The sequence below is a fragment of the Aethalodelphis obliquidens genome, unplaced genomic scaffold, assembly GCF_003676395.1.
Source record: "Aethalodelphis obliquidens isolate GAN/ISIS:26980383/991018 unplaced genomic scaffold, ASM367639v1 scaffold4, whole genome shotgun sequence".
Taxonomy (NCBI): domain Eukaryota; kingdom Metazoa; phylum Chordata; class Mammalia; order Artiodactyla; family Delphinidae; genus Aethalodelphis; species Aethalodelphis obliquidens.
Window position 1 is genome coordinate 2,440,947 of NW_020837948.1, and position 25,476 is coordinate 2,466,422.

Here is a 25,476-nt window from a genome sequence, read left to right on the forward strand (position 1 = left end):
TGTGTGAATGTGTGTGTGAAACTTGTGATTTCTTCTGTATAGAAACTTTCGTCATTTGTGGGAACGAGATTGTTGGGGGGAAAGTGGTCTTATAATATGAACTGTTCTACTACAGGTCAGAGAAGGTAAGTAACCAAGATTGAGTTTATAATGTTTAAAAGTACTGCATTGTGCTGTAAGTACTGCCTTATTCAGCGTTTCTTCAATGTTTGGTAAAACTTAAGGTTTTCAGAATTCTCTGTTTATGTCATTGCTTAAAGAAGATTAAAGCATGGATATAGGTAGCATCTTTATCCTCGGCATTTGTTTTACTTATACTGTCTTTGCACATGGTATTTCTTGAATAGTATATTATTATTCCTTTCTGTGTGTAGGGTTCTTGTGTATTTTAGAATTCATAACATTACTATTTGAAGGCTAAACTCCGTTATCAAGTTTATCACCTGAGTTTATTCCAACTTCTGTTACTAAATAAAAACTAAATCAGTGAAGTGAACTAGTGAGCTTTTTATTAAAAAGAGATGGAGATTAATAGGGTATTGTCTAGTATTTTGAGCCTTCTTGAGAAAGATATAGAACTTTATGATTGGAAGTCACGGATCTTTTTGGCTTAAGTAAAACTATAAAGCTTGCTAGGATCCTAAGGAAGTAGAAGATACCGTCTTTGTGAGTGATAGTTCAATCAATCCAGGAGTTAGAAAATTAAATACAATTACAGTACATTCCCAAAGCAGTCTGCAAACATGCATATGATATAAGCAACGGAGCCCTAAAAGTTGGAGAAGTTTGTGGAGGAAGAGGTCCATTAAAGGACGTAGATTTTGGGTTGGTAGAGAACGTGATTTACAAGCTTAGCAAGCTAAATTAAGGTATAGGCATCTGAGGTGGGGGAAATAAGGAGACTAATGTAATTAGGAATCATATTAAAGAATAGTGAATTACAGGTACCAGGCTAAGGGGACAAAATAGAGCTTGATTTATGGAGGGCTTTGAGTGACAGATTGAGAAATTTGAGGTGATAGCTATTGTAAAGCATTGAATAGGGAGACTATTCAGAGCAGGTTGGATTAAGAATAGAGAAACTGACCAGGAGGCTATCACATTTATTCAGATGTAAAGGATGGGCATTAAGAAAAATTATTGTGGAAGAAAATTGGCAAGTGGACTTGTTTACTGAATATAAGAGAAGAAAGAGTCAAAATAGGACTAAGAAAATAGTGTTGATCGGCATAAGGAATTTGGGGAGAAACAATTATTGGGAGATGTTCAGAAAGAAAAGTGATTTTAGTTTTATAAGTGTTGAGTTGAAGGAGATGGTAGGGCACCTAAGGGAGTTGACCTTTGGGTACATGGAGAAATGAGACCAGAATGCATATAAAAAGTAAAGGTGGAGAGATTTGGAAGCCACCTTAATAAAGATCAAAGTTGGAACCTCAAAGTAGCTACATTTTTTTAAGGACATATTAAGGAAGCAGAGGCCCAAACAAGAACATAGAAGATGGATGTATTAAAGTAGTAAAAGGGAGAGGATGAAGGACTAAGAAAGCCAGGAGTGCAGTGTACTGAAAGCAAGGAAAGATATTTTTAAAACTTGATTTGCAGTTCTCTTTCTGAGAAGTGAGAGCTGGATATGACCAGAAGGATGCCACAGGTATCTTAGTATGCATTGAGGATTTAATGGTTGATAGGTTAAAAATGTCTGTATGCTGAGGAAAAGATCCCTTGTCCATCAAAATTGTTGCCTTGCAGTTGAGTTTAAGGGTGGTTTGGGATAGAGGCATTCATTTCAGCTAGCAGTGCTCCAGTTTTTTCTCTTTTAGAGTATGAGGAAATCTAACAACAAATAATTATTGGGTGATAATTCTATTATACTGCTTGACATAGGGCTTTTTCTTTATTCCCAATGACGGATCACTTTTTCTCTTGATGTCTCCCTTCAGCTAGTTTTTACTCTTCCTAATGTTGAGTCGAAAAAAATTTCTGACCCCTTATCTTTCTACCAAAATTGGGAGATGGAAATGCCTTAGGAATACTGATTTGAGTGAATTTAATGCATTTTTTTCTGTGTATTTACAGATGAGGCATGAATGGGTTTGGTTGGATTCTGAACAAGACTATCCCAATGACTCTGAGTTGAGCAACGATTGTAGGTCACTCTTCAGCTCATGGGACTCCAGTTTGGATCTTGATTTGGGCAGCTGGAGGGAAACTGAGGAGCCAGGGGCTGAGGAACTAGAGGAAAGCAGCCCAGGGAGAGAACCTCGTGAGCTGCTTGTGGGGGACGGTGGCAGTGAGGAATCTCAGGAAGAGGCGGAGCAAGTCAGCCGCCAGAACCTCCTCCACTTTATCTCTGAGGTAATGGGGAGCCATTATTTCCAAAGGTGGGAAGAATCTCAACTTCCTAAGAGAATGTTTACCCATATATCTACTGCTCTCATTATTGTTTACTAAAATATAAGGTCCACATAGGCGGGAACTGAGTTCATTTCTGTGTCTCCAGCACTTCGTGCTGATACAAAACATGTGCCAAATATGTACTTTTTGACTGAATGTTCTAAGATCCCAGTCATTAGGAGCCTGATCAGAGGAAGTGGGATTTCTGTATATAGGCCTGTCTTTAGGAGTATCCTTGTAATTCATTCTTTCAGAGTCATGGGAGGTGACACTTGCCCAAACTCCCCTTGAAGCTTATAATGTTAAGACTTCCAGGCAATATTTTGCAGTGTTCGTATTTCCCTAGTGAAGGGCTAAGGACCAGAAATAAAGAGTTGGACAGAGAGTTTATATTTATGTGGCAACTCTACATATTCAGTAGAACCTAGGTCAAGACCAGCAAGAATCTGGTCTTGCCAGTTGTTCACATATTGCTAATTCTATCTGCATTGTTTGTGGCAGACAAAGTTTTCAGCAGTTTTTTAGACAGTCGTTACCAGTTGATTTGAGTTGACACTTGAGGTGAAAAATTAGAACATAAGCTCCTTGAGGCAAGAATCATGTCTATCTTGTTTACTGTTAGATCCCAACCAATTAGCCCAGTACCTGTGTATATAAGATATTTGATAAATTTAAAATGACTGAATGAATCAATTAACCCTTACCATCTCAAACTTAGTCACAGTGGTAGTAGTGTTATGATGTGGCATTATTGATATGTAGATGATGATTTCCACTGGTGTTCTTATACATCTAACAGTAAACTATGATTGCAGGTAGTCTATTTAATGGAGCCGTTGTGCATTAGCAAAAAAGAATCAGGTGAAGGCTGCTCCCCTTCATCTGGCATCAGACAACAAGAGGCGAGGGGAATTGAAGCTACTGAAGGAGAGGGGAAGCCCTGCAAAGAGCCTGAAGAGCTTTCAGCCAAGGTAGACCCCTTGGTAACTGAGAAGTCATTACTGGGAGAAAATGGAAGGCCAGAGGTGGCTCCACCTCCCTCAGATATTTGGGCACTTCAGGAACAACCCACAGCGAGTGCAGAGGTAAGTGAATAACTTAAACCAGCTGTCTGATCAGTCCTCTGCCCAAAGAGGCAGGCAGAATGGTTAGAGAACATAGGCTAACTCCAGAGAGTTCAGTTACCTGGGTCTAAATCCTGGTTTTAGCATCAGTTAGCTGTGTAGGCTTAGGCAGGTTAGTGAACTTTTTTTTTTTTTTTTGCGGTATGTGGGCCTCTCAATGTTGTGGCCTCTCCTGTTGTGGAGCACAGGCTCCAGACATGCAGGCCCATCGGCCATGGCTCACGGGCCCAGCCGCTCCGCGGCTTGTGGGATCCTCATGGACCGGGGCATGAACCCGTGTCCCCTGCATCGGCAGGCGGACTCTCAACCACTGCGCCACCAGGGAAGCCCTAGTGAACATTTTAGAACCTCAGTTTTCTCTGCTGAAATGGAATAATAGTGCTCTACCTTACAGGTGTACTGTGAGTTTTAAATGAGATAATTCATGTGCAGCACTTAGCATAGTCCCTGGCTCATAGTAAGCAATCAGTAAAATTTAGAATACCGTTATCATTAATATCATCTGGCCAGCTAGACTAGTTAGCTCCAGGGCCACAAGTAATAATGACAGTTTTAAAAGAAAACAACATCTATCTATAATAGAGTATATTGCTTTTTCATTTTTTCTTGGGATACAGAGTCAGAGTTCTCTAAGAATTCTTTGTCTTAGGTCTAGTTAAGTCACCTTTCTCCAACTTATTCTATAGCTTTATATAACTGGCCTATTCTTACCTTAAGATCAGCCTTCATTTACCCCATGCAAGAAAAATTACCTTGAAGATAGTAAATCTCTTTCTAAACTTTCCTTTGTTTCCTGGCATTCCCAGGGGGAGGTTCAGCAAGAATCCAAAGAGCAGGACCAGAGTGAAGGGTATGTGTCAGAGATGGAAGACCAGCGTTCTTCAGGTGAGTGTGATGATAGCTTCAGCATCCAGGAGACTCCTCTGGTGGATATCCTTTTCAGCCATGCTACCTCCTCAAAGCTGTAAGTATAGACTTTTATCCCATGTTGTTAGGATTAATACTTTTACATCTGTTTACGCCTACTTGAATTTGTTGCCACGGGCATTGATTACTTTTGTAAATTGAAAAGTAGAGAATTAGAGCTCGAAAACACTAGTAATATAATTAAATATAATTTTACTGTATAAATAGCAGTCTATATGCTTTCATCTTATAAAACAAGACTGTTTTATCAACATTAAGAATCTCTTTCATAAGTAATCCTTCTCTCTGTATTTATTCAGGAAACGTTGCTGAGTCAGATTGTCACTCAAGTCTACTATTATACAAACTATACTTTTAAAAATACTAAAACATCTCCTACTAACTTGAAATTAAAAATTATTTTTAAGTTATTATCGCCCTTGTTCCTTTTTCACACATCTTGGGAAATTGTTTATATAATTATCTGATTTTAACATAAATAACTATGGGGCCAGAGGTCACATTTTAGAATCTTAATTTTTTTCAGTAAAGTGAATTTCTTTTTAAATCAGAAAAACAAAGTTATTTTTGTTATGTAACAAATAGTTCATTTTCTGGGCCTAGTTTTGTGTCTAAGTATTGAGAGAAGATAGTATGAACTGTTTTTTTTTCTTTGATGTATCCCAGATCCACCCACATTATCTGTGGGGAGGCAAACCAGTAATTATTTTAGCCTTCTTTTGTTTAAGGTATACAACTGAGCCATGCATATATATTTTTGTAAATAGCAGATTACAAATTTTTGTTACACAAATAGAATACAGCTAAAAACCTAGCTTGTTGAAGAATTGCTTCCTTTGCTTTTCTATAACTCCGTTTGTGAGTATGAGCAGATGGCATATGATGACTATCCCCAAAACGGGAAATCTTTAATAATCTGGGATGTTTTATCTCATGACATTTCAGCATCTTGAAATGCAAACACCACACTCTTATCTTAGAATTTAGGTTAAACATGAAATCTTTATTAGAAAGCAGTAGATATTAGTAATTGAGTCTGCTTGGCTAGATAGCTTAAGGGGAGATAGGCATTTGAGTTCTTGTGCTATCACTAGGGAACCTTAAAACTACTTTGAAAGATAGACATTCCCTAGGCCCCTCTTTTCTGGCTTCTTCCTTAGTCTGTACTGACTCTCAGGAGTAAAGTAGAACCTTTGGAGTACCAGTCTAAGTGCATATCCTTTCCACTCCCACACTTTCACTTGTAGTTGCTTGGCATGCATTTCCAAATAGATGGAAATAAAGGTAAGCAAGGGATTGTTTCTTAAAATATTGCAAAGGTGATTGATTATGAAGTTACAAAACCTATTGTAGTACCTTTCACGTAATGGAAACAATAAATACCTGTTCTGTGGCTATATGAACAAAATTGCATCAGTACCAAGGACCTATTGTTTATTCTGACTGACTGATCAGAGACAAAGGAAGAGGTTTGCTTTGGGCTTTAAGTCCCTTGTTCTTATAGGGTTCTGGGCTTAAGGAAAAATTGATTTTTGTGGTATGTAATTTAGATACAGGTGAGATAGTGCATCATGAAAATGAATAGTTATGTGGAGCTGTTCAAATTGGAGAATGATAAGGTATGAGTTGTGCTCAAATGGATGCACACAATGTGGTACATAAAGCAAAATGAGGGTGTGAAACCTTAGGTGTGAAGAGAGCCTATTTAGAGAGAATAATGCAGTGTATAAAGTGTGAAGTGTAACATGATGTTTAACTTTGGGGTAAATAGAAAACTTGCCAACTGGGAAAATTATAAAATGAAATAAAACATTGAGCAGTTGCACCTCTAAAGAAAAACTAAATAAATTAGGCAGTTTAGCCCAGAGAAGGAAGGACCATGAGGAGAAATGGATTTTTCTTGGTATTTTAAAGATTACTATACAGAGGAGAGTGAAAAGGAAAAGTATTTAAATTGTATAGCATTCAGATGAAGTGTAAGAGAATTCCTTGGGATATGAAACCAAGTATTTTTTCCTCTGGAAGTATGGGAGAGATACTTCTTAATGTGGCATATTTCTGCATAAAAAAACAGGACCAGATTCATTTATCAAATACTTATTTGAGCACCTAGTATGTACCAGGAACTTGGGAGACATCAGTGAACAAAGACTACTTTTATAGACCAGTTCTTTAAAGTCACAGGTGCTAAAGGGCAAATCAGCAAGATTCCAAAAGGCAAAGGCAGTTGCCTATTTTTAGTACACTTTACAAGAATTTAACCACTTCATTTGATAATACTGATCAGTAAGAGAATATTTATAGAGTCTGGGGTTCTTTATGAAAGCATGTTTTCATTCCTGTGGTGTTATTTCCTTCAGATGTTAACTAGGAGCACTATGTGTTGAGGAAACCTTATCAAGCATCTAGGGGGAACAGAATACCATTTGTGAAGTTACTGTTTGTTTTCTGCTCTGCTTTATCCTATAGGTCTGATCTAGGCCATAGTGACCCTGTTCAGGATCACTTGCTATTTAAGAAGACTCTCCTGCCAGTCTGGAAGATGATAGCCAGTCACAGGTAGGACTCCAAGCCACTCTTGGTATTCACAGCCACTCTTCTCATTTAGGGTGACTTTCCAGGGTTTCTTCATCCTCTCTGGGTTTGTCCCTTAACAGGTTCAGCAGTCTGTTTCTGAAGCCTGTGTCAGAAAGGCAGGCCCCAGGATACAAGGATGTGGTGAAAAGGTTAGTGGAAATGGGGTCAAGAAAGGTTGGTTGCTTTTATATCTGTCTTTTCATACTTTATTTCACATCTGTTAGATTATTTATTTATTTCATTTACATTACTTAAGCTCAAGATATATTTTACAGCTGAACAAGTTTATAAAGTTATGGTAAGGTAAGCTCAGTCCTCATTTGAGAATATAGGGAACAAAAGGATAAAGAGGCTTTTATCAGTATTGACTTTTAAGTAGTATGATCCATTTATTATAATCTTACATTTGCCTTTGGTAGTTTTTGGCACTGTTATTTCAGAGCAAAACTTTAAAAGGAACACTGTATTCATTCAGGCAGTTATAGGTATGCTAAAGCAAAGATGGTAATCCAAATGGATGTTATAAACACTGGTTGATTGCAGTATTTTGGATTTTTATAGCATAGTTCATCTAAAATGCTGTCATAAACCAGTGTGTGTTAGTAGTGTATAAAAGATCAGAAAAGAACCTTTGGAGACAGACTCCTTAATTCTGTAGATGAGGAAACTAAGACTCAGAGGTGGTCATGACTTGTCTGTGATCAACAGTGAATAGCAGAGCTAGAACTAAACCCCAGAGTCTTACCTCCCAGTTCAGTCCTCTTTCTACGCTGCTGTGCCGCCTTTTATATACCCACTCTCTGTGTTGCATTATATAATATTTACCTTAATATTCACTTGATTCTCTTTTCATCTCCATGAAAGAAGAAAAAAAACCTCTGAGCTTTTGATGATACAGTAAAAACAGTTGATTAAATACGTAGTATATGACTACACATTGTAAACAATCGGTCAGTAACTACCCTGTGACAAACTGATCATTGGAGCTCTTTATAACTTTGATACCTCCAATTGTAAAGTGAAATGGCTGGGCCTGTGGGCTCTGGAGTCAGGCTGTTTCTGAATTGGAAACTAAGCTGTGTGACTTTGGGCAAGTACCTAACTTCTTTGATTTCAGGTTCCTCATTGCCAATTGTGACAATGGTACCTACCATATAGGTTTATTGAGAGGATCAAGTGAGTTCATATAGAAAGTATCTAGCATAGCACTTGGCTTATTGTAAGCAGTCGTATGTTAGCTGCTATTGCTATTTTATTATCTGATGGGGATTGTTATCTTTACTACTGTTTTCATTAAGAGCTGGTTAGTTCTTCAGGAGAGCATGTTAGGTCACCACATGTTCCACATGAAGGTTTGATTTCCTCTGGTTTCTCTTGGCCACCTGTAGACCCATGGACTTAACTAGCCTGAAAAGGAACCTGTCTAAGGGACGTATTCGCACCGTGGCTCAGTTCCAGAGGGACCTGATGCTGATGTTCCAGAATGCTGTGATGTACAATGACTCTGATCATCAGGTGTACCGTATGGCTGTGGAGATGCAGCGAGAAGTCTTGGAACAGATTCAGGTACTGTAGGTAGAGAGCTGCAAGAAAAAGGAATGTAGTTTCTGGAATCTGATTTTAGAAAGTCTGTGAGAATAAGGGTGGTGTTGAAGTGACCTTGCGTTCCCAGAGTTTATGTTCAGAGGTGATTCAAGGACCTGACGGACTGACATTGTACCTGCTGGTTTGGAAAACTCTGAGCCTCTGTGGGACCAGCTTTAATAGATAGTGAAATAAAATAGTCTAGGAAGGCAGGCAGCAATGAAGAGCTCTTAAGAGACCTGGGGATAGATAAATAATGGGCGCATCTGCTTCCAGAGCCTCAAGTCAGAGGGCTGAACATGCAAACCAGAGGCTGGAGTCACTGTCCATTTTTTGGTTGCTGTACCTGTTGGTATTAATATATGTTCACATTGTCCCATCTATAGAAGGTAAGATATGGTAGCCAGAAGAAGACATTTGAGGGTTTCTTTTCTGGGCAGCTTCTTACTTTAAAGAAAAAAAGTGTAGTTGAATCTCTGCGGAGAAAGAAATAAAACTGCTTTCAAACCTCCATAAAGATTCATAGCTTGTTGTCTGCCTTGACCCTGTAGGTGCTGAGTATTTGGTTAGATGAAAGAAGAGTCTTAAATAGTCTGGAATGAGAACTAACCAGCCCCATGGATGATGGAAAACCTATTTTGCTAACTTGGAGCTGCTACCCTGAACTTTTCTGGAATTTGGATCTTTCATTGAGACTCTGACCTAGAGAAGATCCCAGTACTTGTTTACCATTTCTCTGTTTTCTTTTCCAATAAGAATAATGCCTTAACTTACAATCAAAGAATTAAAGGTGCCCGTGGACATAATACAAAGAAAACACAGAAAGCTGAGATTTGGGGTTATGCCATATGTATTGCCCATGTCTTTGTTTCATAGGCTTAATTTAGAGGTAAATAGATGAAACTTCTTTTACTGCTCTTTAAATAAATGTTATTTCACAAGTCAAAGATTGCCTTTTAATGTTTACAGAAGCTGGGAATAGAGGGGATAGCATTATCTGGTGAAATAAGGAAGGTATTTAACGTGGGTTTTCTTACATACACTGTCTGGGAGGGGCTGGGGTAGGACGAGGGAAAGTGTGTATGATTTGTCTCATCATTTATAAAGTGGAGATAATTGAAGTGTCCTTCGAATGGCTAGGAGGATGAAGTAAGATAAATTATGAGGAAAATGTTAGAAAACGTCTATTGCTTTTAAGATGTGCAAGGGGAATAAAAATGCCTGTGGCTGGTTCCCTTTCTTGAGCTAGCCAAGGGCTGCCAAGCGCTCTGCTGGAATTGGGCCTCTGCAGCCACCGTCTCTAAGCTGGGTTTCCGGTCTCCTAGCAACAACATGTGGTGACTCTCCAGGAGCCCGGGCTGAGGTGAGTGCCCAGTTGAGGGTCGGATTCGGAAGGAATCTGGGGGTGCAGCCCACAGAGGGTCAGGGATTCTCCTTTCCAACCGGGCCTGACGCTAAGCTTCCCCGGGGGGCGGAGGGGGGGGGCGGGGTGGTGCGGGCCGGTGAGCGGCGCGGAGGGTTGCAGACCTAGTCTCCTCCTGGGTCCCAAGGGTCTAGGCTTTCGCCTTGCTCCTTGGTCTCTCCACCTCCATGAAAGTGCTTAGGAAAACCCACCGCAGGACTTAGAAGCAGAGTAGAAATCGTATTATTGAGACGCTTCTTGTTGAAAAAGGTATGACAGTTTCCAGCTTTATAAATTAATAAAATTAAGCACCTGATAATGCTCTTTAGTCACAATTACATTAAATTTGGGTTGGTGGGGGGTGCCTGTCATTACAGTTGATACCAGTCAAGAATCTCTTAAATTGTACACTGAAAAGCCAGAATGGAGCTATCAATGCCCCCACCTCAGATCTATGTAGAAAAGACTCTGGCCATTATCAAACCAGATATTGTTGACAAAGAGGAGGAGATACAAGATATTATTCTCAGATCTGGATTCACCATTGTTCAGGTAACTTCTGGGCAGGATCATCATGTTTTTTTTCTCTCTAGTGAATTAGGCTTTTCCTCCTTAGCTTTTAACTAAAATAGAATTTAAAATTCACTTAAGTAGAAGATATATTTGGAAACTCTTCTTAGGCATAGGGTTATATCCCTAAACTGTTATTTTAGATTACCTTATTTTTTAAAATTAATTTATTATTATTTATTTTTATTTTGGGCTGCATTGGGTCTTTGTTGCTGCACACGGGCTTTCTCTAGTTGCAGTGAGCAGGGGCTACTCTTCGTCGCAGTGCGTGGGCTTCTCATTGCGGTGGCTCCTCTTGTTGCGGAGCACAGGCTCTGGGCACGCAGGCTTCAGTAGTTGTGGCTTGTGGGCTCTAGAGCACAGGCTCAGTAGTTGTGGCGCACGGGCCTAGTTGCTCCGCAGCATGTGGGATCTTCCCCGACCAGGGCTCGAACCTGTGACCCCTGCCTTGGCAGGCGGATTCTTAACCACTGCGCCACCAGGGAAGTCCAAGATTACCTTTGATTTTACCTTTTAAAAATGTTTATGTAAATGTGTCAGCCCATTTAGATCCTTAGTATTTAGCATGAAATTTAGGTTTATTCTTATAAGTATAAAAGCTATATGTGATAATATTACAAAAGTTTTTTCACATTTCAAAAGGATATAAAATGAGAAGTAAAATTTCTTTTTCTTCCATCTCTCCTCTCCCAGCTCAAGTCCTAAACTCCAGAGAGAGGCAACCACTTAACACTTTCCTGTTCTTCCAGGATTTTTTTTATGCATTTACAAACATTTTTCCCCCATAAAGTAGGACAGTCCCCTTCCCTTGACCCCCTTTACAGAGTCCCTCAGATAGCATTCCAGATCATTACATGTGAATTTATCTCATTCTTCCTAACTTCTGTGTAATACTCTTCTGTACAGATGAGCCACAGTCTATTTACTTGGTCTTCTCTTGACTGTTCGGTGTTTTTACGCGCAGGCTCAGCGGCCGTGGCTCACGGGCCCAGCCGATCCATGGCATGTGGGATCTTCCCAGACTGGGGCACGAACCCGTGTCCCCTGCATCGGCAGGCGGACTCTCAAACACTGCGCCACCAGGGAAGCCCCTGTTGGGTGTTTTTTTGGTTGTTTTTTTTTTTTTTTCCAGTTATTTACAAACTTTTAATGTTTTAAGCCTTATACTTGTTCTGCAGTTGATAGTTTTGAAAATGAATATAGAGTGTTGTTAAACATTATCAAATTTAAAGAAACTTAAATAGAATGGAATTTTTTTTAAACATCTTTATTGGAGTATAATTGCTTTACAATGGTGTGTTAGTGTCTGCTTTATAACAAAGTGAATCAGCTATACATATACATATATCCCCATATCTCCTCCCTCTTGCATCTTTCTCCCATCCTCCCTATCCCACCCCTCTAGGTCACAGAGCACTGAGCTGATCTCCCTGTGCTATGCAGCTGCTTCCCACTAGCTATCTGTTTTACATTTGGTAGTGTATATATGTCCATGCCACTCTCTCACTTCGACCCAACTTACCCTTTCCCCTCCCCATGTCCTCAAGTCCATTCTCTATGTCTGCGTCTTTAGAATGGAATATTTTTAATCTTCCTTTTTTCTCTACCATCCTTATTTGAAATTTCAGTTTTTTATTCTCTAATAAATATACAGTGTCATATTGCCTATTGAATCTTTTAGAAAATAGAAAAAGGAGAAAACTCGGGCTTCCCTGGTGGCGCAGTGGTTAAGAATCCACCTGCCAATGCAGGGGACATGGGTTTGAGCCCTGGTCCGGGAAGATCCCACATGCTGCGGAGCCACTAAACCCATGCGACACAACTACTGAGCCTGCACTCTAGAGCCCGCGAGCCCCAACTACTGAGCCCACGAGCCACAACTACTGAAGTCCGTGTGCCTAGAGCCTGTGCTCCGCAACAAGAGAAGCCACCGCAGTGAGAAGCCCATGCACTGCAACGAAGCATAGCCCCCACTCGCTGCAGCTAGAGAAAGCCCATGTGCAGCAATGAAGAACCAACACAGACATAAATAAATAAATAAATTTACTTAAAAAAAAATAAAGTCTAGGTACCGTAAAGGAAAAGATTGATAAAAGTATAAATATAGGGGCTTCCCTGGTGGCGCAGTGGTTGAGAGTCCGCCTGCTGATGCAGGGGACATGGGTTCGTGCCCCGGTCCGGGGAGATCCCACATGCCGTGGAGCGGCTGGGTCCGTGAGCCATGGCCGCTGAGCCTGTGCGTCCGGAACCTGTGCTCCGCAACGGGAGAGGCCACAACAGTGAGAGGCCCGCGTACCGCAAAAAAAAAAAAAAAAAAGTATAAATATAAAAAACTTGCACATGGCCAAATAAACATAATAAGCAAAGTCAAAACACAAATGACAAGACTTCGGAAGAAGATTTGTAATTCATATCACAAAGGCTAATCTCCCTAGTATATAAAAGCTGCTAGAACAGGATAAAAATTCAGTTGAAAATGGGCAGTACATGTGGATGGTCACAGAAAAAGAAAAACAAATGCTTCTGAAACATAGGAAAAGATGCTCAATCTCTAAGCAGGAATAAAGCAAATTAAAATGACACTGAGATACCATCTGGCAAGAATATAAAAGTAAATGACATAACCCCTATGGAAGGGGATCTGGCAGTTATCTATCAGTATTACAGATGCATATACCCTTAAACCCAGCAGTACTCTCTGGGAATCTCTCCTATAACCCATGTATTAATATGAAGTGACCTATATCTAGGTTATTTTTTGCAGCATTATTTATTTACAGGCAAAAGATTGAAAACAACCCAGCATTAGAAGATTGGTTAAATTGACCCTGGCGAGCCACCAAATTGAATACTATGCAACTAATTATAAACCTCTCTGTGTCCTTTTATGGAAAAAAGCAAGATGCAGAACAATGTGTAGCTACTTTCTATGATGGAAAGAGAAAAAGTAATATACATGTTTGCCGGTATTTGCAAAATGAAACTAGGAGATAAATAACCATTAAAAAATGGTTGCATATTGAGGGCGAGGAAGAACAGGCTGGGTTAGGACAGGGATGGGAATGAGATTTTTCATATAAACCTTTTTATATTGCTTTGAATTTTTTAGCCCTGTAAGTATGTTACTCATTAATTTGAGAAAGAAACAAAGTATACAAATAATATAAAGTTCCCAATTTGTCTTTTAAATCCATATTTTGAAAAGAATTAGTGAAAAACTTAATAATTAAGGAGTTAATGATAACTATAAATTAAAACAGTGTTAGAAAAAAAAACTTAGTGTAAAAGCTAATATTTAACACTTTCCCTAGTCAGCAAGAAGTTTCAAACCAAAGAACGCCTTGGTATATTGTATGCTTCTTTTTTGTTTTAATTGTGATAAAATATACACAACATAAAATTTACCTTTTTAACCATTTTTAAGCGTACATTTCAGGGGAATTAAGTACCTTCACACTGTTGTGCAGCCATCACCACTATCCATCTCTAGAACTTTTTCGTCATCTCAAACTGAAACTCTGTACCCATTAAACACTAACTACCAGTTCAGCCCTCTCCTTACCCCTGGTAACTACTATTCTACTTTCTGTCTCTATGACTTTGCTATTCCAGGTGTCTCATGTCAGTGGAATCATTTGTCCTTTGTATTGTATGCTTTAAAAGTAGGCTCTATTATAGGTGGGAGTTCCTTGAACTTGAGGCTTTCTTGTTCCATCTAGGAAAAAACTCCTAAAATATGATGTATTCTTTCAGTAGGTGGCAGCCTTTCCTGTGTTACAAACTAATAACTCCTCTTTGTGAAAATATTTGTTGTTGTTGATTTCTATTCATTTTTTGGCCGCGGCTGCGGGATCTTAGTTCCCCTACCAGGGATTGAACCCATGCCCTTGGCAGTGAAAGCACAGACTCCTAACCACTGGACTGCCAGGGAATTCCCTCTTTGTGAAAATATTAATCTAAATTTCAAAAAAGTTTATCTGATCTAATTTTAAAGCAACTGATGGAATCACTGATTCAGTATCAACTTTAGTTTAAGATGAGCCCTTAATTTTTAAAATTACGCTGCATTAGCTAGCATACCTGCAGAATATAGCTTCCCTTGCTTGTTAAGGGGTATAATGGCAGATAAGGGCTTACAGTGCAGGAAAAAAAACACTCAAATCAATATGCATAAGAATCACAAATACTGGCATATCTTAATTTTAAATAATAGAATCAAGGATTATACTAAATCAGGCACTGTTATAACTTCTCAAATTTCTTCTATTTCTTGACTGTATGAATTTTAATATGAGAATAGATGTCAGCACCTTTTTTTTTTTTTTTTTTTTTACAGTACTGTAACTGATCCTTGACTAGTGAGAATGTTATGTTTGTCCAGTAGAGCCTGTTCATAGCATTGCTGACTTACCTAGTAAGCATCTCTACAAGATTCTTGCTCTGGGCAGTTTAGATCCCTCTCTACAAACCAAGCAATTTTATCAAGTTTCTGAAACTTGAAGACACATGATAGTTTTGGAAGGGACTTTAAGAGGTAGGTCACTTGGTAAAATTCACACTGTACTCTCAGGAAAATCTAACCCATTTTATTTTATTTATTTAGTTAAATAAATTTATTTATTTATTTATTTTTGGCTGCATTGGGCCTTCATTGCTGCGCTTGGGCTATTCTTTAGTTGCGGCGAGCGGGGGCTACTCTTTGTTGCAGTACACGGGCTTCTCATTGCAGTGGCTTCTCGTTGCGGAGCATGGGCTCTAGGCACGTGGGCTTCAGTAGTTGTGGCACACAGTCTCAGTAGTTGTGGCTCACGGACTCTAGAGCACAGGCTCAGTAGTTGTGGCTCACGGGCTCTAGAGCGCAGGCTCAGTAGTTGTGGCGCACGGGCTTCGTTGCTCTGTGGCATGTGGGATCTTCCCAGACCAGGGCTCAAACCCATGTCTCCTGCATCGGCAGGCAGATTCTTAACCACTGCGCCACCAGGGAAGCCCTCTAACCCATTTTAGAAAGATAGATATCTGCCTTAATCTTGGAGATTTTTAGCCTTCCCCTAGTAATTTATCTCCATGTCTCATCATCCTTACTCCAGCAAGTTTTCCTTGATGTCTACTTTGAATCCCTGTATTCTATTTTGAGCCCTTTCCCTCCTGATCCACCTTTAGTGAATTTGATAAACAGTAGTAATGGAGTTATTTTTTAAAAAATGTACTCAAGGGACCTCCCTGGTGGCGCAGTGGTTAAGAACCCGCCTGCCGATGCAGGGGACACGGGTTCGAGCCCTGGTCTGGGAAGATCCCACATGCCACGGAGCAACTAAGCCCGTGCACCACAACTACTGAGCCTGCACTCTAGAGCCCGCGAGCCACAACTACTGAGCCCACCTGCCACAACTCCTGAAGCCCATGTGCCTAGAGCCTGTGCTTCTCAACAAGAGAAGCCACTGCAATGAGAAGCCCGTGCGTGGCGACAAAGAGTAACCCCCTCTTGCCACAACTAGAGAAAAGCCCATGTGTAGCAACGAAGACCGAACGCAGCCAAAAATAAATAAATAAATGAGATATACTCAAAGAGTTGCTCTTAGGGAAAATGTGATGCTTTCTAATTGGAAGAATGACTGACTCAGCTTCTATGGTTTTTAAAATTTAATAATTAATTCATATAGTTTCTCATTTGTGAACAAAATTAACATTTATTTGTCCCAAACATTTCATATTCTTTCAAATTAACAAACTTAATGCTAACTAATTATTCTTAAGATCATAGTGAATCAACATATTTATGGCAGAACCAGAATAAAGAATATACAACTTTCATGTTCCAGTGAAAAACTTGTTTACTGCATCATTATACTGCATACTATTTCTAAATATGTAGGAAAATTTCACAATGAATAGGAAAATATCACAAATAGATAGGGAAAGATGATTTTGGAATATTCTAAAGTCCAATTTTGTTACTTTTTTTTTTTTTTTGCGGTACGCGGGTCTCTCACTGTTGTGGCCTCTCCCGTTGCGTAGCACAGGCTCCGGACGCGCAGGCTCAGCAGCCATGGCTCATGAGCCCAGCCACTCCGCGGCATGTGGGCTCTTCCCGGACCGGGGCACGAACCCGTGTCCCCTGCATCGGCAGGCGGACTCTCAACCACTGTGCCACCAGGGAAGCCCCTCAATTTTGTTGCTTTATACAAAGTACGTATTAACAGAATATTGATGATTGGCGTGTTTTTACTTTAAGAAGGAGATATGATGAATTTGTCATTAACATACCATATGTTGAAAGAGGCTGCCCAACAGGAATAGTTTTTCTTAAGTAGGTTAAATAATTCTTATTTACAGCCTACATTTAACTTTCTTATCTTGCCCTTCGTTCATAATACAAAAATAAATCTCAAATTTGTGGTCAGATTGGTACTAATTTCAAGTTATTAATGACTTAATGAGGTATTATTGAACTGTCAATAATGCTTTTGTTCATTTTGTTTCTCTTTTAGAGAAGAAAACTGCGTCTCAGCCCTGAGCACTGTAGTAACTTTTATGTGGAACAGTATGGGAAAATGTTTTTCCCCAATTTAACAGCTTACATGAGTTCTGGACCACTTGTTGCCATGATATTAGCTAGATTTAAAGCCATCTCTTACTGGAAAGAACTCTTGGGACCAAGTAATAGCTTAGTAGCTAAGGAGACACACCCAGACAGGTAACTTTCCTGGGGGAGAAATGGAATCCAGCTATGAAAATGAAAAAAAAGATCTGATTTCATTGTAATAGGAATTTCCTTTAATTTGAAAGTTTTCCTAAATAACCTGATTTTTTTTGGTGGTGGTGGAGGGCTGGGTGGGGGAGGTCCATTTTGTGTTTTAACTGCTTAAATGTGTATTTTAATATCAAATACCACAAAAGGTCTCAGAGAATTTTGATTTATGGTTGACTAGCCTTATTTTTCTCTCATCCTTGAATTAAACTGCCACTGGTGTAGGATTTTTCATGGGAAAATTGGTATGGTATTTTATAGAATATTGGTAACGCAGGACCAGAAACTCAGATTTTCAGCATTATCATTAATGTCTGGAAACCAGAGGGCATTGAGTTCTTGCACTTTGAAAATGCATTGCTTTTTCAGTTGTCACAAAACAACACCTCTTTTTCACCCAGGTAACTCTTATTTTTCCAGTGTATCCCTCCCACAGATTTAAATATACTTGACCCTCATGTAGATAGATTTATGCTTAAATTCAAAATAGATTAAGACCTCCATATGTGAGAAGTGGCGATGCTTCTGTAAAATTCCTAAATAGAATGCATATGTAAAAAGTAAAGAAAGTATGTCAGATTGGATGGTCATCATCTCTAACTTGCTTTTAGTCTAAGGGCAATTTATGGCACAGATGAGCTAAGGAATGCACTTCATGGAAGTAATGATTTTGCTGCAGCAGAAAGAGAAATGCGATTCATGTTTCCTGCAGGTGAGTTACAGATGAGTAATTAGTTGCATCTACTTGTTTGCTTTCTCTTTTATTTTGGAGATGAAGCTGGGAAGGAAGATAACAGGGTTTTTCTCCAGTATATTCTGTCATATTGTCATATTGTCAAATTGTAGTTACTTAACTTGAAGCCAAGAGTAGAAAACATTTTTCTCAGAACTAAATTGTGACCTCTAGGGAATATTTTGAGAAGAGTTTACTTTTTTTTCTTTCTTTTCTCTTGGGTTTTTCTTCTTCTGTGTTGTAATTCCTTTTAGTTATCCCTAAATGCATCAGTCAAATTTGTTACAGTTGAAAAAGAATCTTCTTTGGAAATTATGACTGATTTGCCATTTTCTCTAACAGTTTCCTGTTTGTCTAACAAACAGTAAATTTATGAAATTAATAGTTCTCAGGCCCTCTTTTTGTTTCCAACCTGTTATGAAAGTTATAAACCTTTTATAAGTGGGTATAATAAGGAGCAGCACTGAGGTTTTTAGTTTATTTTCAGTAATATTTTTAGAGCAGAAAGGAGTTTTGGTGATTTTCATTATAAAGAAAAGTCTAAGCATTGGGCAATTTTGAATTTTTTTTGGCTTTTTTTTTTTTTTCTCTAAGTAATTTAGACCTGTTCCTCAGTATTTTCTGCTGAAGATTTATTCAAAGAAAATTGAAAATTGTCTTGGAGATTTAAAAGTTCAGATTTTTGAACAAAAACTGTTTTAAAGATATCTGTACACAAAAAGGATTTGCCTACTACATACTTTATTTCTGTGACAGAAGTTTCTGTCGTATCCATCCCATTAAGATATTTTTTTCGTTGGAACTGTTTATTGTGGAATATTTACACAAAAGTAGATAGCATGGTATAATAAACTCCTAATGAACCCATCACCCAGCTTCAACAATTTTGGTCAGTCTTTTTTTTCTCTAATTGAAGTATAGTTGGTTTAGTTCAGTATTATTTCATCTATAACCCCTGCTCCTACTTTTCCTGCTTCCATATTATTTTGGAGCACATCTTAAACATGAGATGTCTTTTTAATGTGATAGATCTTTAGATTTAGTCCTACTAGTGAATTAGACTTTTCCTCCTTAGCTTTTAACTAAAATAGAGTTAAAAGCTCATTTATCTTAAGTAGAAGATATTTTTGGAAGCACTTCTTACTCATAGGGTTATATCCCTAAACTGTTATTTTAGATTGATTTTACCCATTAATTAATCCTCTAGATACAGTTAGACATTTGAGAAGCAGCAGTTGTAGGATAAAGATAAATGATTTATTACCTACTACCTTGCAGATCTCTTGCTATGAGAATGTGAAGTTCTTGAGAGAAAGTTCTCAGAGTTGATGATATGAGCTCCCTCTTGCTTAGCAGTCAGTCAGGAACTATATGCAAAACCCTATATGATGAGGAGTCACTAAAGCAAGTTGCAAAGATATTCTAAAACATATTCCTAATCCTTGAAAAAGCTAGTGCTCTTCCCTTCCCTTTTAATAGGGATGGCTGATTCAAAGCTTTGCTATATTCCATTCATTCAACAAATTTATTGAGTTAACTACTGTGTGCCAGAAATACAAAGATGAATAAGATGTCTCTGCTCTTTTCAAGAAGACTGTATTTTAAAAGTCTATAAAAATAAATATACAATGCAGTATATAAATTATGCCATGAAAAAGCTTTTAAAAGTACATTGAAAGTTTATCTATGTAAGAAACATGAAAACCCATTTTAGTTTCTCATTAATTCATCCAGCCCTATTGTCGAAAATCAGTTGGCCATAAATGTAAGAATCTAATTCTAGATTCTCAGTTCTGCTTCGTTGATCTTTATTGTCTATCCTTATGTCAGTACCATACAGTCTTGATTATTGTGGTTTCATAATAGGTTTTGAAATCAGGTTAGTGGAAGTCCTCCAACTTCCAAATAATAAGTGGTCAGAGACAAATAATAAATGGTCAGCAAAAACAGAAACAAACAATCCAAAAATGAAGTTAAGGAAACAGTTTTATTCACAGTAGCATCAAAAATAAGATATTTAATAATAAATTTAACAAAAGAAGTGAAATTCTTGTGCACTGAAAAGCACAAAATGTTGCTGAGAGAAATTCAAGAATATCTAAATAAATAGACATCACTTGTTCCTGGAAGAGTCAATATTGTCAAGACGGCAGTTCTCTCCAAATTGATTGATAAATTTAATACAATCCCTATAAAAGTCTATGAATGCTTTTATGTAGAAATTGACAAGCTGATTCTAAAATTTATATGGAACTGCAAAGGATCTAGAAGAGCTAAAACAATTCTGAAAACAACAAAGTTGGAGGACCTCCACTAACCTCATTTCAAAACCTATTATGAAACCACAATAATTAAGGCAGTATGGTCCTGACATAAGGGTAGACATAAAGATCAATGAAGCAGAAATGAGAATCTAGAATTAGATTCTTACATTTATGTACAATTGATGTTCGACAAAAGTATGTAGAAAATTTGATGGAAAGAGGGTGGGCTCTTCAACGAATGGTGCAGAGACAACTGGATATCCGCATGCAAAAACAAACAAAACAACTTAGACCCTTGGTTCACACCACACACAAAATTTAACTCAAAATGGATCATCAACCTAAACATGAGAGCTAAAAACATCTAGAAGAAAATGTAAAAAATCTTCATTACCTTGAGTTGGACAAAGCTCTTAAATATGACATCAAAAGTATGATCTATAAAGGAAGATATTGATAAATTGGACTACATCAAAATTCAAAGCTTTTCTTCTTTAAAAGCCATCATTAAGAGTATGAAAAGGGGACTTCCCTAGTGGCACAGTGGTTAAGAATCCACCTGACAATGCAGGGGACACGGGTTCTATCCCTGGTCCAGGAAGATCCCACATGCCATGGAGCAGCTAACCCCATGCACCACAACTACTGAACCTGCACGCTATAGCCCATGAGCCACAAATACTGAGCCCATGTGAAGCCCACATGCCTAGAGCCCGTGCTCTGCAACAACAGAAGCCACTGCAATGAGAAGCATGTGCACCGCAGTGAAGAGTAGCACCCCGCTCGCCACAACTAAAGAAAACCCACACGCGGCAACGAAGACCCAATGCAGCCAAAAATAAATAAATATATATATATTTTTAAAAAGTATGAAAAGATAACGACAAACTGGGAGAAAATATTTGCAAATGATTTATCAGGTAAAGCACTTGTATCCAGAATATATAAAGAACATTTACAATTCAATACTAAGAAAAACAACTGAATTAAAAACTGGGCAAAAGAATTGAATAGGCATTTCACAAAAGAAGATGAATGGCTAATAAGCACATGAAAAAGTGCTCAACATAATCATCGGGGAAATGCAAATGAAACAATGAGATACCACCTGCATACCCACTAGAATGCTATAATCAATGGCAAGGGTATAGAGATACTGGCATTCTCCATACATTATTGTAAAATGTTACAGCCACTTTGGGAAACAGTTTGGTGATTTCTTAAAATGTTAACACATCCACGTGACATGTAACTCCACTACCAGTTCTACTCCTGGCAGCATGTACCCACACAAGAAAAATGAAAACATAACTCTACTTAAACACATGTGAATATTCATGGTGGCATTATTTAATACAGCACCAAACTGGAAACAGTCCAACTGTTCACCAATGGATAAACAGCATTTAGTATAGCCATACAGCCATACAATGGAATACTACTCAACAATTAAAAGGAACAGACTCCTGATACATGCTACAACATGGGTGAACCTCAAAACATTATGCAAAGTAGAAGAATCCAGGCACAAAAGACCATATATTTTATGATCCATTTATCGGAAATGTCCAGAAAAGATGTTTTTAGAAAGAGAAAGAAGCTTCATGGTTGCCAAGGGCTGGGGGTGGGAGTGGTAGTGGTGAATTGCAAATGAATACAAGGAAACATTTTTGCGATGATGGAAGTTTTCTAAAACTGGACTGCGGTGAGGATCACACAATTATAAGTTTATTAAATAAGTTGTATAGGGGCTTCCCCGGTGGTGTAGTGGTTGGGAGTCCGCCTGCCAATGCAGGGGACATGGGTTCGTGCCCCGGTCCGGGAGGATCCCACATGCCGCGGAGCAGCTGGGCCCGTGAGCCGTGGTCGCTGGGCATGCGCGTCCGGAGCCTGTGCTCCGCGACGGGAGAGGCCACAGCAGTGAGAGGCTCGCGTACCGCAAAAAAAATAAATAAAATAAGTTGTATAGTTCAGTGGAAGAATTTCATGATAAGGGAATTATACCTCAATAAAACTTTAAAAAATAAAATTATAAAAAATAGATGAGGTTTCTGCTCCCATGGAGTTTATAGTTTAGTGTTCAAAAGATAGCCACTAAACAATAATTACCTATATAATTGCATAGTTATTATCTAAGAGTTGCATAGTTATTGTGTGGTAAGTACTATACGGCAATTAGAGGGTATCATGAGAGACTGGTAACAAGACAGGCCCGACTGAGGAGTGACATTTTAGTTGAGATCCAAAGGATAAATAGTGGTTAACCAGAGAAAGGGAAGAACATTCTAGGAGAAGAACAGCAAGTGCTCAAGTGATGAGCAGGAAAGAATATGGTACATGGCACATATATAAACTGAAAGATTTGGAGGAAGAGACACTAAGATGAGGTTGAAGAGGTAAATAGAGGACACATAGTGTAGTCAGTGGGCCAACGTATGGAATTCTGTCTTGAATATAAGTGCAGTAAGGAATCAATGAAGCGAGAAGCAAGAACTACAGTCCTGCAGCCTGTGGAACAAAAACCACATTCACAGAAAGAAAAGATGAAAAGGCAGAGGGCTATGTACCAGATAAAGAAACAAGATAACACCCCAGAAAAGCAACTAAATGAAGTGGAGTTAGGCAACCTTCCAGAAAAAGAATTCAGAATAATAATAGTGAAGATGATCCAGGACCTCGGAAAAAGAATGGAGGCAAAGATCAAGAAGACACAAGAAATGTTTAACAAAGACCTCGAAGAATTAAAGTACAAACAAACACAGGTAAACAATACAATAACTGAAATGAAAACTACACTACAAGGAATCAATAGCAGAATAACTGAGGCAGAAGAACGGATAAGTGACCTGGAAGAATGGTGGAATTCACTGCTGCGCAACAGAAGAAAGAAGAAAGAATGAAAAGAAATGAAGACAGCCTAAGAGACTTCTGGGACAACATTAAACACAGTAACATTTGCATTATAGGGGTCCCAGAAGGGGAAGAGAGAGAGAAGGGACCTGAGAAAATATTTGAAGGGATTATAGTCAAAAACTTCCCTAACACGGGAAAGGAAATAGCCACCCAAGTCCAGGAACCGCAGAGAGTCCCATACAGGATAAACACAAGGAGAAACACGCAGAGACGTAGTAATCAAATTGGCAAAAATTAAAGACAATGAAAAATTATTGAAAGCAGCAAGGGAAAAACGACAAATAACATACAAGGGAACTCCCATAAGGTTAAGGTGATTTCTCAGCAGAAACCCTACAAGCCAGAATGGAGTGGCATGATATACTTAAAGTGATGAAAGGGAAGAACCTACAACCAAGATTACTCTACCTGGCAAGGATCTCATTCATATTCTATGGAGAAATCAAAAGCTTTACAGACAAGCAAAAGCTAAGAGGATTCAGCATCACCAAACCAGCTCTACAACAAATGCTAAAGGAACTTCTCTAAGTGGGAAACCCAAGAGAAGAAAAGGACCTACAAAAACAAACCCAAAACAATTAAGAAAACGGTAATAGGAACATACATATCGATAATTACCTTAAACGTGAATGGATTAAATGCTCCGACCAAAAGATACAGGCTTGCTGAATGGATACAAAAACAAGACCCATATATATGCTGTCTACAAGATACCCACTTCAGACCTAGGGACACATACAGACTGAAAGTGAGGGGATGGTAAAAGATATTCCATGCAAATGGAAATCAAAAGAAAGCTGGAGTAGCAATACTCATATCAGATAAAATAGACTTTAAAATAAAGAATGTTACAAGAGACAAGGAAGGACACTATATAATGATCAAGGGATCAATCCAAGAAGAAGATATAACAATTATAAATGTATATGCACCCAACATAGGAGCACCTCAATACATAAGGCAACTGCTAACAGCTATAAAAGAGGAAATCGACAGTAACACAATAATAGTGGGGGACTTTAACACCTCACTTACACCAATGGACAGATCATCCAAACAGAAAATTAATAAGGAAACACAAGCTTTAAATGACATAATAGACCAGATAGATTTAATTGATATTTATAGGACATTCCATCCAAAACCAGCAGATTACACTTTCTTCTCAAGTGCACACGGAACATTCTCCAGGACGGATCACATCTTGGGTCACAAATCAAGCCTCAGCAAATTAAGAAAATTGAAATCATATCAAGCATCTTTTCTGACCACAACGCTATCATATTAGAAATCAGTTACAGGGAAAAAAATGTAAAAAACACAAACACATGGAGGCTAAACGATACGTTACTAAACAACCAAGAGATCACTGAAGAAATCAAAGAGGAAATCAAAAAATACCTAGAGACAAATGAGAATGAAAACACGACGATCCAAAACCTATGGGATGCAGCAAAAGCCGTACTAAGAGGGAAGTTTATAGCTATACAAGCCTACCTCAAGAAACAAGAAACATCTCAAATAAACAATCTAACCTTATACCTAAAGGAACTAGAGAAAGAAGAACAAACAAAACCCAAAGTTAGCAGAAGCAGAGAAATCAGAGCAGGGCTTCCCTGGTGGTGCAGTGGTTGAGAGTCTGCCTGCCGATGCATGGGACACGGGTTCGTGACCCGGTCCGGGAAGATCCCACATTCTGCGGACTGGCTGGGCCCGTGAGCCATGGCCGCTGAGCCTGCGCATCTGGAGCCTGTGCTCCGCAATGGGAGGGCCACAACAGTGAGAGGCCTGCATACCGCAAAAAAAAGAAAAGAAAAGAAAAGAAAAATCTTCCAACAAACAGAAGTCCAGGACCAAATGGCTTCACAGGTGAATTCTATCAAACATTTAGAGAAGAGCTAACACCCATCCTTCTCAAACTCTTCCCAAAAATTGCAGAGGAAGGAACACTCCCAAACTCATTCTATGAGGCCACCATCACCCTGATACCAAAACCAGATAAAGATAGTACAAAAAAAATTACAGACCAATATTACTCATGAATATAGATGCAAAAATCCTCAACAAAATACTAACAAACAGAATCCAACAACTCATTAAAAGAATCATACACCATGTTCAAGTGGGATTTTTCACAGGGATGCAAGGATTTTTCAATATACACAAATCAGTCATTGTGATACACCATATTAACAAATGGAAGAAGAAATACCGTATGATCATCTCAATAGATGCAGAAA

General features: G+C 38.6%; 2 protein-coding genes across 3 annotated transcripts; both read left to right on the forward strand.

Annotated features, from left to right (window-relative positions):
• The first annotated feature begins 81 nt into the window (after positions 1–81).
• Positions 82–10,070, forward strand: LOC113614773 (bromodomain-containing protein 8-like). The gene is made up of 7 exons (XM_027096547.1): positions 82–2,355; positions 3,210–3,479; positions 4,325–4,482; positions 6,915–7,004; positions 7,103–7,171; positions 8,411–8,588; positions 9,158–10,070. The coding sequence occupies exons 1-7, from the start codon at positions 1,960–1,962 to the stop codon at positions 9,206–9,208; spliced, it is 1,212 nt and encodes a 403-aa protein (XP_026952348.1). The 5' UTR covers positions 82–1,959; the 3' UTR covers positions 9,209–10,070.
• Positions 10,071–10,142: 72 nt separating this feature from the next.
• NME5 (NME/NM23 family member 5) lies at positions 10,143–18,969 on the forward strand. 2 transcript variants are annotated; one of them, XM_027096558.1, is made up of 4 exons: positions 10,143–10,278; positions 10,386–10,560; positions 17,067–17,272; positions 17,938–18,969. In XM_027096558.1, exons 2-4 carry the CDS (start codon positions 10,432–10,434, stop codon positions 18,059–18,061), a joined length of 459 nt encoding a protein of 152 aa, XP_026952359.1. In that variant the 5' UTR covers positions 10,143–10,278; positions 10,386–10,431; the 3' UTR covers positions 18,062–18,969. The 2 variants fall into 2 exon arrangements, with proteins under 2 accessions (XP_026952359.1, XP_026952370.1); XM_027096569.1 differs by having other exon boundaries at positions 10,146–10,560.
• Positions 18,970–25,476: the final 6,507 nt, after the last annotated feature.